Raw genomic sequence first — 15,734 nt, forward strand, 5'->3', positions numbered from 1 at the left:
ACCCGAAGGCCGTGTGCTAAAACAGTTGCAGACTCTGCTAATGTGCCGACGCTAATGGGCAGCTCATTTGAATGACAATAATTCCACTGGCGATGCATTTCATCAGCCTTTATAAAAAAGTGGATCGTCAGTGATGCGGAGTCAATGTGGGGCTTTAATTTGATTGGGAGAGGAAGGAACATACGGTGATTATGGAGCGGACAGGGAAGGTAAGTCCTCTAACTGTACAATGTAATAATGCTGCAGTGCATCTTGTACTAATTGGGGGATTGCTTGTTGCTAAATGTCCCTTAAAGGCTGACAAATGCATGTATCTCAATTAAAATACTACAGAGAAAAAATAATGGTATAATATAGAAAATTGTATAATCATTTTGTTGACGTGTAAAATAAAATACATTATTACTAAATACTTTGCAAATGTTATATGTTCAATGGTAGTATTGTCAGCGACAAAAATCATATAGCTGATGAATGTCATTTTTGGCCACTTGGGGGCATCACACGCAAACGTGCCAAACGCTGCAGCTCCGCAAGTGTCCACTAGATGTCGTTTTAACTCGTATTCCTTGTTGCAGATCATCTTTTACGAGGGCAACAACTTCCAGGGTCATTTTTACGAATGTAGCAGCGACTGCCCTGAACTCAGTTCCCACTTCAGCCGCTGTAACTCTATCCGGGTGGAGAGTGGGGCGTGGGTCATCTATGAGAGACCTCAGTATATGGGCTACCAGTACATCCTCGTGAGAGGAGAGTACCCCAACTTCCAGAGCTGGAACGGCTTCAACGAAACCATCCGCTCCTGTCGCCTTATCAGATGTGTAAGTCCTAGCAAGTGAGATTACTAGTGATGAGAAGATTGATACCTAGGTTTGTCTGGCAGCAACTTTAAAGCTCATTGTTTATCTGTTGAACATTCAAGCCATCCAGCAGGCACATGATCCGCATCTATGAGCGTCCAGACTTCAGTGGCCAGATGATCGAGTTCAGTGAGGATCTACCTAATCTGTTGGACCGCTGGCGCTTCCGCGACATCCACTCAGCTCACATCCAGGACGGCGTCTGGGTCTTCTATGAGAATCCCAACTACAGGGGGCGCCAGTACCTTCTGGAAAAGGGTGAATACAGACGGCACTCAGATTGGGGGTCTCTTTATCCCACTGTCGGCTCCATTAGACGTGTTGTGGACTTTTAGACCCCACCTTAAACATTATCACTTACACTTTCTAATTTTCCCCCACTCACTCCAAATAAATCCGTGTAGACGAGCTGCAACTGGAATTAGTGTGTTTTTATTTATCGTGGTCGCAAAACAAATCCAGGATACCGAGTGCTATCGATGGCTATTGTGTGACCGGTGGGTGCTACCATCTGGTGGTTTGTGGTAAAGCCCAGAAACAAAAAAGGCTTAAAATAAAGCGTCCGCTGATGATTCAGGAAGATTCACCAACAAGGATGGTCTGCCAGTGACCATTGTTTTTACAGGCAGCCTGCGCCAGAGATGGCAGTGGGGTGGGGGCAAAAAAAAAATAAAAAATACAGCAGAGCACTTCAACAGTATCCACAGCCCAGCTGGCCACAGACAACGAGAAAACCACACACCACCACAGATTTTTGCCTTAGCAATATTCCTCTTAACCTGCAATGACACTGCCACTTCAGTGGTGGATCAAATGAGGTTGCTAGTGAAGACATCAATGATGTCTAATAATTTAGTAGTGGTTTATAGCAGGGGTCTTCAACATTTTTCAGTCAGAGGACCCCCAAACTGATGGAGAGACTAAGTAGGGACCCTCTACCTACGATATGCCTTCTATATTAAACTTGGCCTAGTGGTATTTAGAAATATGCATTATTATTATCATGTTGCATTCATTACTAAGCTATTCAAATAATACACCGGTTCATTTAATTATTTCAAACTTGTGCAACAGTAGAGTGACCGTGTAACTCCTGTAAACATAAACATGCCTAACTGGTGTATTGACAGAGAAAATAATTCACATATTCAAGTTTTAACTTTAAACATAGCTAAATGTAGTAGGGACAGTGAATCACCAAGCCATTTTGGCTTCAGTAGTTGACTGATGTGTTGTGCCTTTTCTATATATATATAGAAATGTCTAATCAACCAAAGATGTTGTGACTCCCCTGCAGTACCTCTGTAGACCCCCTGTTGAAGACCTATAGTTTATAGATTCATTATGAGCCATGAATAAGAGCTTTAAGGGTCAGCAGTCGTAGCGTGACAAGTATTAATCCTCCTCCTGCAAGACACAATAATGGTATAATCAAATAGTGTAAGGACTAAAAATAAGAGCCAAAAAAGTGTGTAAAGAATAGTGACACTTTAATAATATTTAATAATATGTTTTATTTGTATTGCGCTTTAGATTTCAGCAATCTCAAAGTCCTACAGAATAACAAATTAAATATAAATGCAGTTAAAAATTATCAAGGTCAGTAAATAGTTAAAAGAAGAGCCTGTGAAATACAGCTAGCAAAAAGATTTTTTTTAAAAAAAATCATTGTTTTGTCAAAGGGGATTACTCAATATAGATTCCAAATACAGTGCTTGATTCTATTTATTAGTGACTTGCATCACAGTGAAATGTCTTATTAGGGCTATGAAGCATTCAAGTGCCGTCATATGAGGCCGGTATTTTGATATAACAAAGCTTCTTTTTATGAAAATAGTGTTTCCATGAGTGCAGAGGTCATTTAGCAATCTGGATATAAAGGAAGTAAGTATGAGAGACACCTAGTGGTTTAAGAGTCGCATTACAAGTGACAGGAAACTTCCTTTCTTTGACAACTAAAAATATACAGTGTGGCTCAGTGTGAAAATAAATGCAGTGTTATACAGTCATAAGACGTTAGCTTAGCTTGACTATATGAAGCAACTCATGTAATTAACAAATGAGTGTTATAAGGCAAAATTATAAGATGATATAACATCCTGTGGGGCCTGCTGACCTTTGCTCTGTTCTCCTTCTGAGATTAAAAGCCACAGAGAAAAAAGAAATACCATCAATGTAACCTGCTGACACGTTTGATAAGAAGCTGTAAGTCTGCAGCGGGTAATTTCCTGTCACAGGATATGTTGGATTCTATCACGCCTGTCGATCTGCCAGAACGGAAGAATAAAAATCAGAGATGTGGCACTGTACACAGCGTTTGACGTGTGACGGGGCCGAGTAAACAGGAGACGTTGCAAATCAGTAACAGAGCTGCTGAGCTCAGCTGATGTTTGAACTGGAACTTTTTTTTTTTTTTTTTATCACACACGGATCCGCTCTGGCATCTCCCAGGCGCTGATCGAGCAGTTTCTAAGTATTGCACAAAAAATAAATAAATAAAAGATTTACTAAGTGTGAAGACACAAGATGGAACGTTTACTTTGGATGGCGACAGTTACAGCTCATTAGATAATCTTTTAGTATTTGGTATTCCAATTTGGACACATTTGAAGCACATCCTGATGAAAACAAGTCTGAATTTGTTGCAGCGGCTGCAAAGTCAAGAATTAACCATGATTTTAAGTTCAACTTCCTTGATTAATAATAGGCAGAGATGACTTTCTGATACTATATGAGTCAGAGAGAAACATTGCATTCTTGTGCATCCGAGTCACTTGTTACGTGCACTTTTTTGAAACCTAATGTCGCTAACCAAATGTTGCGTTTGTGTCCATTGTGCCATCGGTCATCAAGGAGGCGCCTGCGTGAGAAGATTTATCGCACGATCACGTGGAGCACTCGGTGATCTCTCTGCAGCTGCTGGTAATGAAGTGGAAAGAGATCAGAGTGGAATTATAAGCGGGGAGACTGTTCTGCCACCCACAGAGATGAATGGGATTTAAACTGTCACGTGAAACGCTGGATTAAACCTATCAAACGTTTTAACAGTGAAAAATGTTTTATAGGAAAGTCCCCGGCGCTAGTCTCCTGTGATGTTTACATTCCAGGTCCAGGGAGTGTTTGGGATTATATGGTGTCTGCCTCTCACTCCAGAAAGTTTGGTTGTTTTTAAGAAATTAACTCTGAGAATGTCATTATTAAGATTATTAAGAAATAATATAGTATTTATAGTAGTCTGACTCCAGACTGCAACTAAAATAAGTCAACTCTATCAATTCTAATTTTTATTTTACACATTACTAAACACATTATGATTCATTGCCGTTTCCTTACTTGTTCATTTGTTTACTTATTTAATAACTGACTGGCAGGTGTGGCCCTTTAAGAGAGAGAGCTGCGTATCCATGAATGAAACGCAGCCATTCATAAAAACACAAGGGACGGACGTCAGAGCACTCTCGAAGGCGATTGGCCCGCGCTTTGACTGACTCTGTGTTCTGGCCAATGAGGGGGCGGCTTGCCGCACGGTTGCGCTCCGGCAGCTATCGAAGGTCTTCATTGAGAAAAAATCCAGTGTTTATCCGAGGAGGAGCTGCAGGGGATGTAGGGGAGCGTCGAGTGGATTTTCAACACTGCCAAGAAACTTCACTGACCACGTGAGTCCTGGGTTGTTATTCTGTTGTTTATAACGACTGCCGGGCATTCGCGGCCGTTTTGCTGTGATTTTTGTCGACGCCAGCTACCGCATCGTCGCGGTTTGTCCGTGGCTGATATGTGTGTTAGGAGGCGAACGCCATTTTCTGGAAATCAAAGGCAGCGCCGCGTCCATTTCCTCCGTCAAGCCTGCACAGCGGGACGTCGCTTTGCATCAGCTGTGCACATAGCCTGTTAGCATCGAGATTATTTTCTTTTATTCACTGTGACAAATTTCTCAATGGTGAGCTGGCCCCCCTCCTTCTCCTTCTCCTCCTCCCCCTCCTCCCCCTCCAGGATCATGTTTCACTTCATTGAGAAAAACAAGGAGGTCCCACGACACCGCCGTTCTCTCCCGTGCGTCACACCAAACTCCATTCACAAATCGTTCAATTTAAAGTTCTGTTTACAATGCGTCCAGCCCAGCAATAAATATGTCAGGAAGTTGTATTGGTTTTATGTTGGTGGTGTTACAGCACTGAAAACAGCACTTAAATGTCAACTTTTAGTTTGTTATTAACGCTAGATTCCTCGAATAAAAGCTGGTGTAGGGCGAAGTGCTACATACGGAAAGCACAAGGAGACACCTTCACATAACTATAATTTGGGATGGTAAAATTGAGGGAACTATCTAAAATTACGATAAGATAAAGATATATTTTCAGGGTATATTCAATGAATTTATTTTTATTTTTTTGTTTTGTTTTGTTTTTAAACTTCCACACTGTCAGACCCATATTAAATATTTTTTTTTTATTATTTTTAATAAACGAGAGACCTGTTTTGTATATTAAGAGTTATATTTAAAAACTAGAAAATAATAATAATATTATTAATAAAAAAAATGACTTGCTCCTTTAATAAAAATAACAGATTAGGAAAAAAACATGCAATTTTATATAAAGACAACTTAATTTACATTTGGTAAAACAATTAAAACTTGCTTTAGAAGTAGTAGATTTTGTGAATTACACTTCAGCAAGTCGTCAAGATAATCCCTGTAATGATTGTCTTGTAATTTGATCTGTTACAGTTGTCAAATATCTACAGGCTCACAAAAAACAAACAGGATCTCATGGTACAGCCGAAGCCAAAGACGTCACGTTTTATTGAGGCGTTCGTCTGCTTTCTCTTTATTGCCTCACCTTTCTGAATTGAATTTTTCCTGCGGCTCGTGTCTCCATATGGGAGATTACATAACGCTTTCGTTGGCACGAGTGATTTTACAGCCACTGTGAAGTCTGTTGAGAGATCATGGAGGCTAGAGACACACAAACACACGAGTCACATGAAAGTCTTGGTGGGAGATAATTATGCCAGTGTTTAGAGCCTAGTATTCTCCTACAAGCCACCACAATAGCCTCTTGCTTCAAAGCATGTATTCCCTTAATAATATTTCCTGCTCCTCTATTTGCCAGTGTGAAGACACCTCAACATGGACGGTTTTTACGACCAGCAGGTCCCCTTTGCGGTTCCCGAGAGTGTGAGTTTCTAACGAGGCAATTACATAGCTGATAAATGGAGGCGATTCATGTATGTGCGTGTGCTCACTCGTCTCTTCTCGGCGCCTGCTCTCCTCCTAGAAATGTCACGCAGACGACGCGGAGAGATGCCTCAGCGACAGGAAGAGGAAGTACATGGAGACGGAGCTGGCTCAGGACACGGAAGGTGCACAGAGTCATTACGCAGATAGTGGGGTGAAGGAGGGGCGGCCCAAAACCACACTCTAACACAGTTTCTTTGCTGTCTTGCAGAACTTTTCCAAGATCTGAGCCAACTCCAAGAAATCTGGATTGCAGAAGGTGAGATCTGATTGGACAAAAAGAAAAAGAAGAAGTGTATTTTGGGAATTATAGGAAAGAATCTATTTGATGAGAAGAGTTTCTGATCATCATGTGTTTTCCCGTCTTGCAGCTCAGGTCCCTGACGACGAGCAGTTTGTTCCAGACTTTCAGTCCAATAACTGTAAGTAGCTGCTTCTCCTAGTTATAATTCTGTTAGGAATATGGATGGATACCGATGTTCGGTACCATAATGGCACCAGTGCTTACAGTTGACTGTATATTCTATGGATAAACCCATTGTGACATCACTCATTTCATTCTGAACCTCGAAAATGAAGCCCGAAGTGGGCGGAGCCTGTGGTCCCATGTTGGATGAGCTTTACTCCGCCCACACGCTGATATTCCAAAAATGGACCTGCCCACATAACTCTCCGCTACCTGTTAGCTCAGGCTACCCCCTGTCACTCAAAGCGGGAACGCCCTTAATTTTGCAGAAGTTTAAACCTTAATAAAAAATAAAGGAATGAGTTAGAAAAACATTCACCCCTTGTACAGTTGTCATGAATAGTGAAATGAACTACTTTGACCAAAACCATTTTTTGTACCAGGCCGTAAACGTTTAATAATGCTGTAAAGTTGGTCTTTTTAACATGGGGGTCTATGGGGATTTGCTCCCGTTTGGAGCCTCAAGTGTCTACTCGATGAACTGCATTTTTTGCACTTCGGCACGCGTTTCATCACTCAGACCTGGAGGTTGCCGCTTGGTGTTGATGCACTTTGATTAAACATCTGGTCAACACGTACCATTTTTTTTAAAAAGCTTGGAAATGTACCATCTATAATAGCCTGCGAGATCCCATGTCTATGTTTTATTGTGATAATTACGAAGGTTTGTTGTGAATTTTAGTTAATATTGGTTAATTGAATTGATCTTAGTTGTATTCTAAATTAATATTCTGTTCAACTTGCGAGTCGCAAAATGCCTTAAAAAAAATTAAAAACCGGCACCGTTTCAGAAGTACCGGTTTGTCGGATAAACCTTAAAAATACCCATCCGTAGTTGGGAATACTACACACGTTATTCACACGTGGAACAATGAAATGCCAACATTTGTCATGAAAGGTTATGCACCTATCTCCACGTCTTCTATTGGCTCATGGATAAACCGGCTGAACCGTCTGAGTCCTGCTATAAATGCTGTTGTGTTTACGCCGATTTGAGTACACGATGCCCGCTTTGGAACGTTGCCATTGAGGTGATAGTAGTCACGTGTCGTCGGAAATGAGGGGTGGTGATGTAAAAAGACTTCCAGGGACTGTTGGCTGTCGCAGATAAGGCAGGAGGAGTCGCGGGGAAGTGGTGCATTTAGTGCCGCTGCCAAACACGTAGCGCACGCCTTTATTGCCGCTGTAATCGCAGCGTTCTCAACACTCCTGCGCCGGGACAATAAAGCCGAGTACGATGGTGAATGGAAACATAAGCGGCACGGGGTCGACACGGCGACTCGTCGAAGAGTGTCGGATTCCGGGAAGGACGCTCTCTTTTATCGGCTCAGATGTGACGTTCAGTTGGACTACTGGCGCGGCTACACCTTCTTCCAAGGTGCGCAGAGGAAGGAAATGAATAAGGCGATGAAGAGAGAAAGAGAGAGGGAGAGAGTCAGACGCAAGTGTCGCTGGGGATTGGAACAGCTCAGATGTGATGTGCAAGGAAAGGAGAACTTCTAGAGCAGGGGTGTCAAACTCATTTTAGTTCGGAGGGCCACATTCAGGCCAATTTGATCTGCTGTGGGCCGGTTCAGTAAGATAACAGAACAATAACTTGTATGTAATAACAACTACAGATTTTTTTCTATTTGTCACAATTAATAAACTGTCCTTCAAAAAAAATTCTTAAGAAAATTTTTTGGTACATTGCTGTCTGCTCTGTAGTCCTGGGTCCTGACTTATTTTCAACGAAAAAATGCCATGTCTTTGATGTAATTTTGTCACTTTGCAAATTCATGTTGCGGGCCAGATTAGACCCTTTGGTTGGCTGTTTTCAGCCCGTGGGCCGTATGTTTGACACCTGTGTTCTAAAGGATAGAATTATAATATTTTTCATTGACTTCATACAATGTGGGATAAAAACTTCCTTAGTTGCACATTTTTTTTTTTTTTTTTTTTTTTTTTTATCATTACGATCTCAAAATGACATTTCTTTGATGCTGTGTGTTTTCAGTGATGTTTCATGGACTGCCCGTCAGCAAAGTGAAGCGCGAGCCGAGTCCATCCAAAGATCTGTCTCCCTGCAGGACGCCTCAGGCTGACATGTGCCTTTATAGCTACAGGTACCGGTTTTTCAAACCTCTAATGAGAGCCGCTCTGACCGAGCGTTGGCCGTGACTGACTTGCTGTCGTCTTGTGTCTCAGTGCCTGTGACAGCAACAAGCCAGCTCTGACTCCAGCCTCCACGCCCGCACTGCACTGTGGCTCCATCCATCCCGCGGGGCCCCCACCCATACAGAGGCAGCTACAGCCATCGGCCCCGCAGCTGAGCAACAACTGTCCCCCGAGCCACGCCGCTCCTGCACTTAGCCCCTCCCACCACCACCACCACAGCCTCCCACAGTCCAACCAAAACCGACAGTTTGCTTTGCCGCGGCCGCCCATCAGCTGCTCCACCGCGTCTTTCCACACGGAACAAAGGTGACGATTACATTTGATTATGTCTTGATTTAAGCTGTGAACAGATTCCCTTGAAAGTGACCTTGACTTCTTTCTTTGGTTTTCCGCTCCGTTCAGGTTCCAGCGGCAGCTGTCCGACCCCTGCCTGCCCTTCCTCCCTCCAGAGAACACGGCAAACACGCCGTACCACAGCTCGAGCCACGATGCTCGTCCGCTCTACCAGCGCCACCTGTCGGAGCCCCTGGTCCCCCACGGCCCCCGGGGTTTCAAACGGGAGCTGGTGGACCCGCGGTATCCAGAGCCGGGGCCTCCGGGTCCAGGTATGGCCCGGCCCCAGACCAACTTCAGCCACGTCACGATTAAACAGGAGCCCAGAGACTTTGGCTTCGACTCAGGTACATGTTATGTTTGGTTCTTATTTGTTCAGTCTTTACTGTTTCAATTTGAACCTTGCCTTTGAAAACATTGTATTCAGCTTACAGGTGCTTATGAAGTCTTTATTTTTTCCCTTTCAGATGTTCAGACCTGTCAGTCCTCATCGTTTGGGAAGTCTCCAGTTTTGTTCCAGAATAACAGCACTGGTAAGTTCCACCATCTTAGGTTTAAGATATATTTCTCCTTTCCTGAGCTGAAATGATATTTAATACTTAATATTTTTCCTTCACTACAGGGTTTGGTCATGACAGAGAGCCGTGTTTGTACTACGACGACACCTGCGTTGTGCCAGACAGAGTGGAAGGTAAGACACCGGCACTTGTTACTGTGGGCAGCTTTAAATACAGGCTCAGACATCGGTGTTTTAGTGAGATATTCACACCCATCTCTCTGTGTGAATAGGTAAAGTGAAGCAGGAGGGTTTGCCGTACCAGCGCCGCGGCTCCCTGCAGCTCTGGCAGTTCCTGCTGACGCTGCTGGACAACCCAGCTAACGGACACCTGATCATATGGACGGGGCGCAACATGGAGTTCAAACTGATCGACCCCGAAGAGGTCAGCCGCCCCCAAAAACCCATGATGTGGGACTTTTTAAAGCAGCGTCAGAAGAATTTGTCTAAATTTTTTTCGTGTGTTGTTGTGCAGGTGGCTCGGCTCTGGGGGATCCAGAAGAATCGACCGGCCATGAACTACGACAAGCTGAGCCGATCACTGCGCTACTACTACGAAAAGGGCATCATGCAGAAGGTAAAGGCAGGTCACGTTTCACTTCTGTCTTCTATGTGTCTCATTAGAATTGAAATTCTTAGTTCATATTAGAGATTGACCGATATGGATTTTTTAGGGCCGATACCAATAATTAATTTTTTATTTTTTTACATCTTGGCCCATATGCGCTGCCGATATGGATTGTGGATCCATCTACCTGTAAATCTTCCCGCGGGGAAAAAAAATTATGTGCATCGGATACCAGTAAAAAACTCAAATATCGGCCCATATATCGGTCGATCTCTAGTTCATGTCAACAAAATTACACAGACGTGTTTAACGTTGGTTCCTCCCGCAGGTGGCCGGGGAACGGTACGTCTACAAGTTTGTGTGCAACCCCGAGGCGCTCTTCTCCATGGCTTTCCCAGACAACCAGAGGCCGAGCCTGAAGGCCGACCCGGACACCATCTTGCCCCCCAGCGAGGAGGACGGCCTCCCCCTGCCCAGCTACGAGGAGGAGGGTCCTTACCTGGTCGAAGCTGGAGGACTACCTTACCCCGACACCTATCCGTACTAGAGACCGCAGCCCGGCTAGCTGTGGTGGAAACAAGTTGTTTTTAAAACTCCTAAAATTACTAAGCAGTGTTTTGAGGTTGTTAATATGTACTCCCCGTGTTATTTGTCACAAAAAAAGAGAATTTATCAGAGAATTTAATGCCTCTTTTGACCCCTTTTTTAATTTAATTTTTTTTTTTTTTAATTATAAAAGACTCAGTCCCAGAAACGATGTCTCAAACTGTTACCATCGGCCACTTGATATCCAGGACCTAGATTTCAAGAATGAAAGTAATAGTTTAAAAGTAAAATTTAAATGCAAGGCAAAAGTTGCGGGTCAGGACATTTCAGTGCCATAGTGTTATGATAAAAACTGTTCAAATTCGGAGCGATGTCTAATTCTTTAGTTGCCCTAACACTTCATGCTTCATCGGAGGAGCGAAAAACTTTCTTCTTGAAATCTCAACTCTTTGAACACACAGTGGTCTTTGTGATAAACCTGTAGCACGGCCGTCGCTGTAGTCCTTGTATATTTGAACTCTGGGATCTGTATTTTGACCAAAAAGTATCTTGAAGCCATGGCACACCTTTAGTAACTTACTTATACTGCTTGAAAGGGACACACTTGTATCTCCCAGACATTTTAATCCTGTAAACATCTATATGGAAATGCCTTTTGTGTACTTTTTTTTTTCTCCTGTTTTCAAAGCTAATATTTTTGGCATCATATGGAAGTTTTCTTATCGCTCTTTTATGACAAAGGTACTGCTTCTATTTTTGATTCTGTAATACTGCCACTCTGATGCTAATAAGCATGGACTTTCTTACAAATGGCTCGCCACGTTAATGTACCGAGATAGTTTTCTGCATTTTTGTATAGTTGATTTGCTTCGATGTGTAGAAGAAAAAAAAAAAAAGAAGTGTATAATTATATATGGATATATTTTTGCAAAAGGCTGCGTTTGCTTGCTAATGTATTGCATCAGCTCTCCAAGGTGAAATGGCGTATGTTATATCCTCAGAGTCCCGCAGGTAGAAAATGTTATGAAATATTTTGCTACACGACGACTGCGCTGTGTGAGATACTGGCGTGACTTCTACCCTCAGATACTGTATGTGTGCCTTCTGTTGATCTTTACTGATACAATAAACTATTTTACACTATCGAGTCGAGTGCATGCGTACATTTACCGGTAAATGATTAAAATATATGACTGATTGCCAGCACGAGCAAAATGATCATTATCAATTAAATAAAATATATTTCCATCACCATCTGATTTTTATCTACAAGCTGACAATAACATAATATTTCACGATTTTAAAATTAGATGTTGAAATTATGTGAATGCATGTAATGGCCTTTTTTTTTTTTATGGTTTACAATTATCAAACACCCCTTCCACAATCCCCCACTTGGTACAGTCCAGTTCCCCTTCTATAAGTCTAATTGGATTGTACCACTTCCTGTTTGCCAGTCGGGCCTTCTACCTGGGCAGGTGTCTGTGGAGAACATGGAACAAACATTTGGGTAAGAAGATTGAATCTGTGAATGAATGAGACTGAATGTGGATGTTTATTTCCCTCCGACTCAATCCACCTAGTGTGGAGGAGGAGGACATGTTCCTGTCAGTTATTTGATTTTCTGTGTTGCATGTAAACTGGGACAAGGACCGTATTCAAAGTCGAATTCTGAGCACAGCTCGATTAAGCTGTGCATGAAAACGCATTGACTGATACCATTGACTGGCTGATACCGATCCAAACCAGTCTAGTTTTCTCCCATTGTAAAAAGCAGTAAATTATATATGTTGATAAGCTGCTACTGGTAATCAGAAACATAAGAATATTCTGTAAATATTTATTTAAATTTATGAGTTTTGGTGTAGGTTGAAGAGGAAAATGAAACACAATCGATCTGTGGTTTTGGATATAACGCATTGGAAAATTTGTCCTCTTTGGAAGACTTCAGTGGACCAAGGAGGGACCATGTAGCTACATGAATTATTTTCTGTATCTCAATAAATCTCAATAAATGTTTAACCCTTTAAGATCTGATTGTCCGTAAAATGCCCAGGTCTGAGTTAAGAAGACCAGAAAGCGTGTTGCAACGGTCGAAACATTTCCCCACAGCGACATCTGGTGGCCATCTTTTTGTCTTTTGTTTTGTTTGTATTATTTGTATAAAATCATATATATATATTTAAAAAACAATCAGTATTTTTATTCAGAAAGACAATGTGTTCAATAGTGCTTGGACTAAGACAGTTTCTTCTTTTGTTTAATATCTCTCCTGCTATTCTCTTACAAGGGACGACTGGAGAGATATGTCTTGGCCTGCTCGAAAAGATGAGGGAATGCAGCTGCTGCCGGTTCCATAAATCCAAAGGGTCATGTCGCCTGGACAGGTATGGTGCTGAGAGGTAGCACTGAACCCAGAGAAATAGAGTGTCTCCTCCTATAGTGTCTCCTAACTGAAGGGCAGTATCTGGTGATGAATTGACAGCATGCAATAGGTATTTTGAAATTGTGTAGTGGTAGTATTTATAACAAGATCATCACATATTCACTTGCATTTTACTAAAACAAAAACAACTGTGATATTTTGAAACAGATGGTGTCGTAATGGAATGTGACACTGAGATACCAAGACACAAGATATCGCCCTTCAACAAGTTCAGCTTAGGTTTTGAGGTTGTTAATATGTACTCCCCGTGTTATTTGTCACAAAAAAAGAGAATTTATCAGAGAATTTAATGCCTCTTTTGACCCCTTTTTTAATTTAATTTTTTTTTTTTTAATTATAAAAGACTCAGTCCCAGAAACGATGTCTCAAACTGTTACCATCGGCCACTTGATATCCAGGACCTAGATTTCAAGAATGAAAGTAATAGTTTAAAAGTAAAATTTAAATGCAAGGCAAAAGTTGCGGGTCAGGACATTTCAGTGCCATAGTGTTATGATAAAAACTGTTCAAATTCGGAGCGATGTCTAATTCTTTAGTTACCCTAACACTTCATGCTTCATTGGAGGAGCGAAAAACTTTCTTCTTGAAATCTCAACTCTTTGAACACACAGTGGTCTTTGTGATAAACCTGTAGCACGGCCGTCGCTGTAGTCCTTGTATATTTGAACTCTGGGATCTGTATTTTGACCAAAAAGTATCTTGAAGCCATGGCACACCTTTAGTAACTTACTTATACTGCTTGAAAGGGACACACTTGTATCTCCCAGACATTTTATACCTTGTATTTATAACAAGATCATCACATATTCACTTGCATTTTACTAAAACAAAAACAACTGTGATATTTTGAAACAGATGGTGTCGTAATGGAATGTGACACTGAGATACCAAGACACAAGATATCGCCCTTCAACAAGTTCAGCTTAGGTTTTGGGGTATGTACCAAAACACTTTTGATTTTGCCATCGCTCCTAACAACACAGGAAACCACAGCTATTGCTCCTCTACTTGGTGAAAGACGGAAGTTGCAACAAAGTTCTGTTGAAAGGAAACCAGAGGTCTCATCTTTTGCCTTTTTGTTTTTCTTTTTAATGAATTAAACCACTTTATGTTGCAGCCCCTTAGCCAGGTCATAACACAACACAACTACACTGACATTTTTTTCAACATATTGACACAATGACTCTATTATAATAGTAGAGTAACAGGTAGTAATAGTAACTTTAGTAAATGTTAGTCATCTTTGATCTAACCTCCTCCTTCTATCTGCCCAGAACATCTGGAGTGGACGCGGCCATGATGGTTTCAAGACTTCACCTGAAGAACAGGAACTTCCCAATAACACCCTGTAGGTATAGTATATTACATTACTATTTTAAACTGTTTTAGCATTATTCATTATAACAAATCCTGCTGGTTGTAGACATTTTTTTATTCTATGACTATTTCATAATTGTAGAATAACATGTTAGCCAGTTTTGTCCTAATTACCTACGTCTATCACTTCAGAACATCAGGAGGCCATGATTTCCAAGACTTCACCAGAAGAAGAGGAACTTGGCCCCAAAGGTGATTCATATATTATTGCATTATTCATTATAACAAATCACAACTACTTGTTGTAGCCATTTTTTATTCTATGACTAGGTTTTGATTGTAGAATAACATGTTCTATGACTAGTTTTTGATTGTAGAATAACACGTTAGCCATTTTTGTCCTAACTACTTGCATATATCACTTCAGAACATCAGGAGGAGACACAGCCATGATGGTTTCTCAGACTTCACATGAAGAACAGGAACTTCTCAAGAACACCCTGAAGGTATCGTATATTATCATTTAAAACTTTTGTAACTTATAACTCATGCTACTAGTGGACATTTATTTTATGTCATATTGTTTGACTATTTCATAATTATAGACTAACAGGTTTTGTTCTAATCTCTCCAGGACTTCATGTGAAGAGGAGGATCTTCGTGCTACAGGTAAAGTATATTTTTTATAGATTGTTTATATCTGTCCCTCTGGTTGGAGGGACAGATATGTTTGTACTGGACCCCCACAGTTAGTAAATGTTGTTTGTTTTGTTCTAACCTCCTACTTCTATCACTCCAGAACATCAGGAGGAGACACGGTCATGATGGTTTCACCCAAACAACAGGAACTAGAAAGCAACAACAACATATAGGTAGAGTATGTTACATTACTATTAAAACTAATTTAACATGAGTCATTAGAACAAATCACAATAATCCAAGATGGCTTCCTCCACAGTAAAACTCCTGCTCAGAGTTTTTTATATATATACTCTATTACCATTTTATGACAGTAGATAAAAATTAAATAGTTAGTATATAGTATACTGTAATAAATAGTAAAATGTTGTAAGTTGTTTGTCTAACCTCCTACTTCTATCACTCCAGAACATCAGGAGGAGACACGGTCATGATGGTCTCTAAGACTTCACCTGAAGAACAGGAACTTCTCAAGAACACCCTGAAGGTATCGTATATTATTTAAAACTTTTGTAACTTAACTTTTGTAACTTATAACTCATGTTATAAG

The 15,734-nt window shown here is 41.2% G+C and overlaps 2 protein-coding genes across 4 annotated transcripts; both read left to right on the plus strand.

Annotated features, from left to right (window-relative positions):
* Positions 1 to 470: 470 nt before the first annotated feature.
* Positions 471 to 1,250, plus strand: LOC125001207 (gamma-crystallin M2-like). The gene is made up of 2 exons (XM_047577130.1): positions 471 to 821; positions 923 to 1,250. The coding sequence occupies exons 1-2, from the start codon at positions 471 to 473 to the stop codon at positions 1,193 to 1,195; spliced, it is 624 nt and encodes a 207-aa protein (XP_047433086.1). The 3' UTR covers positions 1,196 to 1,250.
* A 3,113-nt stretch (positions 1,251 to 4,363) lies between these two features.
* On the plus strand, positions 4,364 to 13,937 carry LOC125001273 (ETS translocation variant 5-like). 3 transcript variants are annotated; one of them, XR_007111538.1, is made up of 14 exons: positions 4,364 to 4,516; positions 5,972 to 6,036; positions 6,137 to 6,221; positions 6,308 to 6,355; positions 6,468 to 6,518; positions 8,559 to 8,667; positions 8,750 to 9,025; positions 9,122 to 9,399; positions 9,520 to 9,585; positions 9,675 to 9,743; positions 9,842 to 9,993; positions 10,084 to 10,185; positions 10,505 to 10,790; positions 13,388 to 13,937. XR_007111538.1 is itself a non-coding variant. In XM_047577221.1 (13 exons), the coding sequence occupies exons 2-13, from the start codon at positions 5,989 to 5,991 to the stop codon at positions 10,721 to 10,723; spliced, it is 1,503 nt and encodes a 500-aa protein (XP_047433177.1). In that variant the 5' UTR covers positions 4,364 to 4,516; positions 5,972 to 5,988; the 3' UTR covers positions 10,724 to 11,867. The 3 variants fall into 3 exon arrangements, 2 of the variants coding, with proteins under 2 accessions (XP_047433177.1, XP_047433178.1); XM_047577221.1 differs by lacking the exon at positions 13,388 to 13,937 and having other exon boundaries at positions 10,505 to 11,867; XM_047577222.1 differs by lacking the exons at positions 4,364 to 4,516; positions 5,972 to 6,036; positions 6,137 to 6,221; ... (1 more) ...; positions 6,468 to 6,518; positions 13,388 to 13,937 and adding an exon at positions 7,625 to 7,940 and having other exon boundaries at positions 10,505 to 11,867.
* Positions 13,938 to 15,734: the final 1,797 nt, after the last annotated feature.

Source organism: Mugil cephalus, chromosome 23 (genome assembly GCF_022458985.1).
Source record: "Mugil cephalus isolate CIBA_MC_2020 chromosome 23, CIBA_Mcephalus_1.1, whole genome shotgun sequence".
Taxonomy (NCBI): Eukaryota; Metazoa; Chordata; class Actinopteri; order Mugiliformes; family Mugilidae; genus Mugil; species Mugil cephalus.

Bases quoted from the DNA above. Each gene is read 5' to 3' on its own strand.
- LOC125001207 (XM_047577130.1), top strand. From the start codon at position 471: ATGAATGTCATTTTTGGCCACTTGGGGGCATCACACGCAAACGTGCCA. The intron at 822-922 runs GTAAGTCCTAGC...TGAACATTCAAG, and splicing joins CCTGTCGCCTTATCAGATGT to CCATCCAGCAGGCACATGAT.
- LOC125001273 (XM_047577221.1), top strand. From the start codon at position 5,989: ATGGACGGTTTTTACGACCAGCAGGTCCCCTTTGCGGTTCCCGAGAGT. The intron at 8,668-8,749 runs GTACCGGTTTTT...CTTGTGTCTCAG, and splicing joins ATGTGCCTTTATAGCTACAG to TGCCTGTGACAGCAACAAGC. The intron at 9,400-9,519 runs GTACATGTTATG...TTTCCCTTTCAG, and splicing joins AGACTTTGGCTTCGACTCAG to ATGTTCAGACCTGTCAGTCC.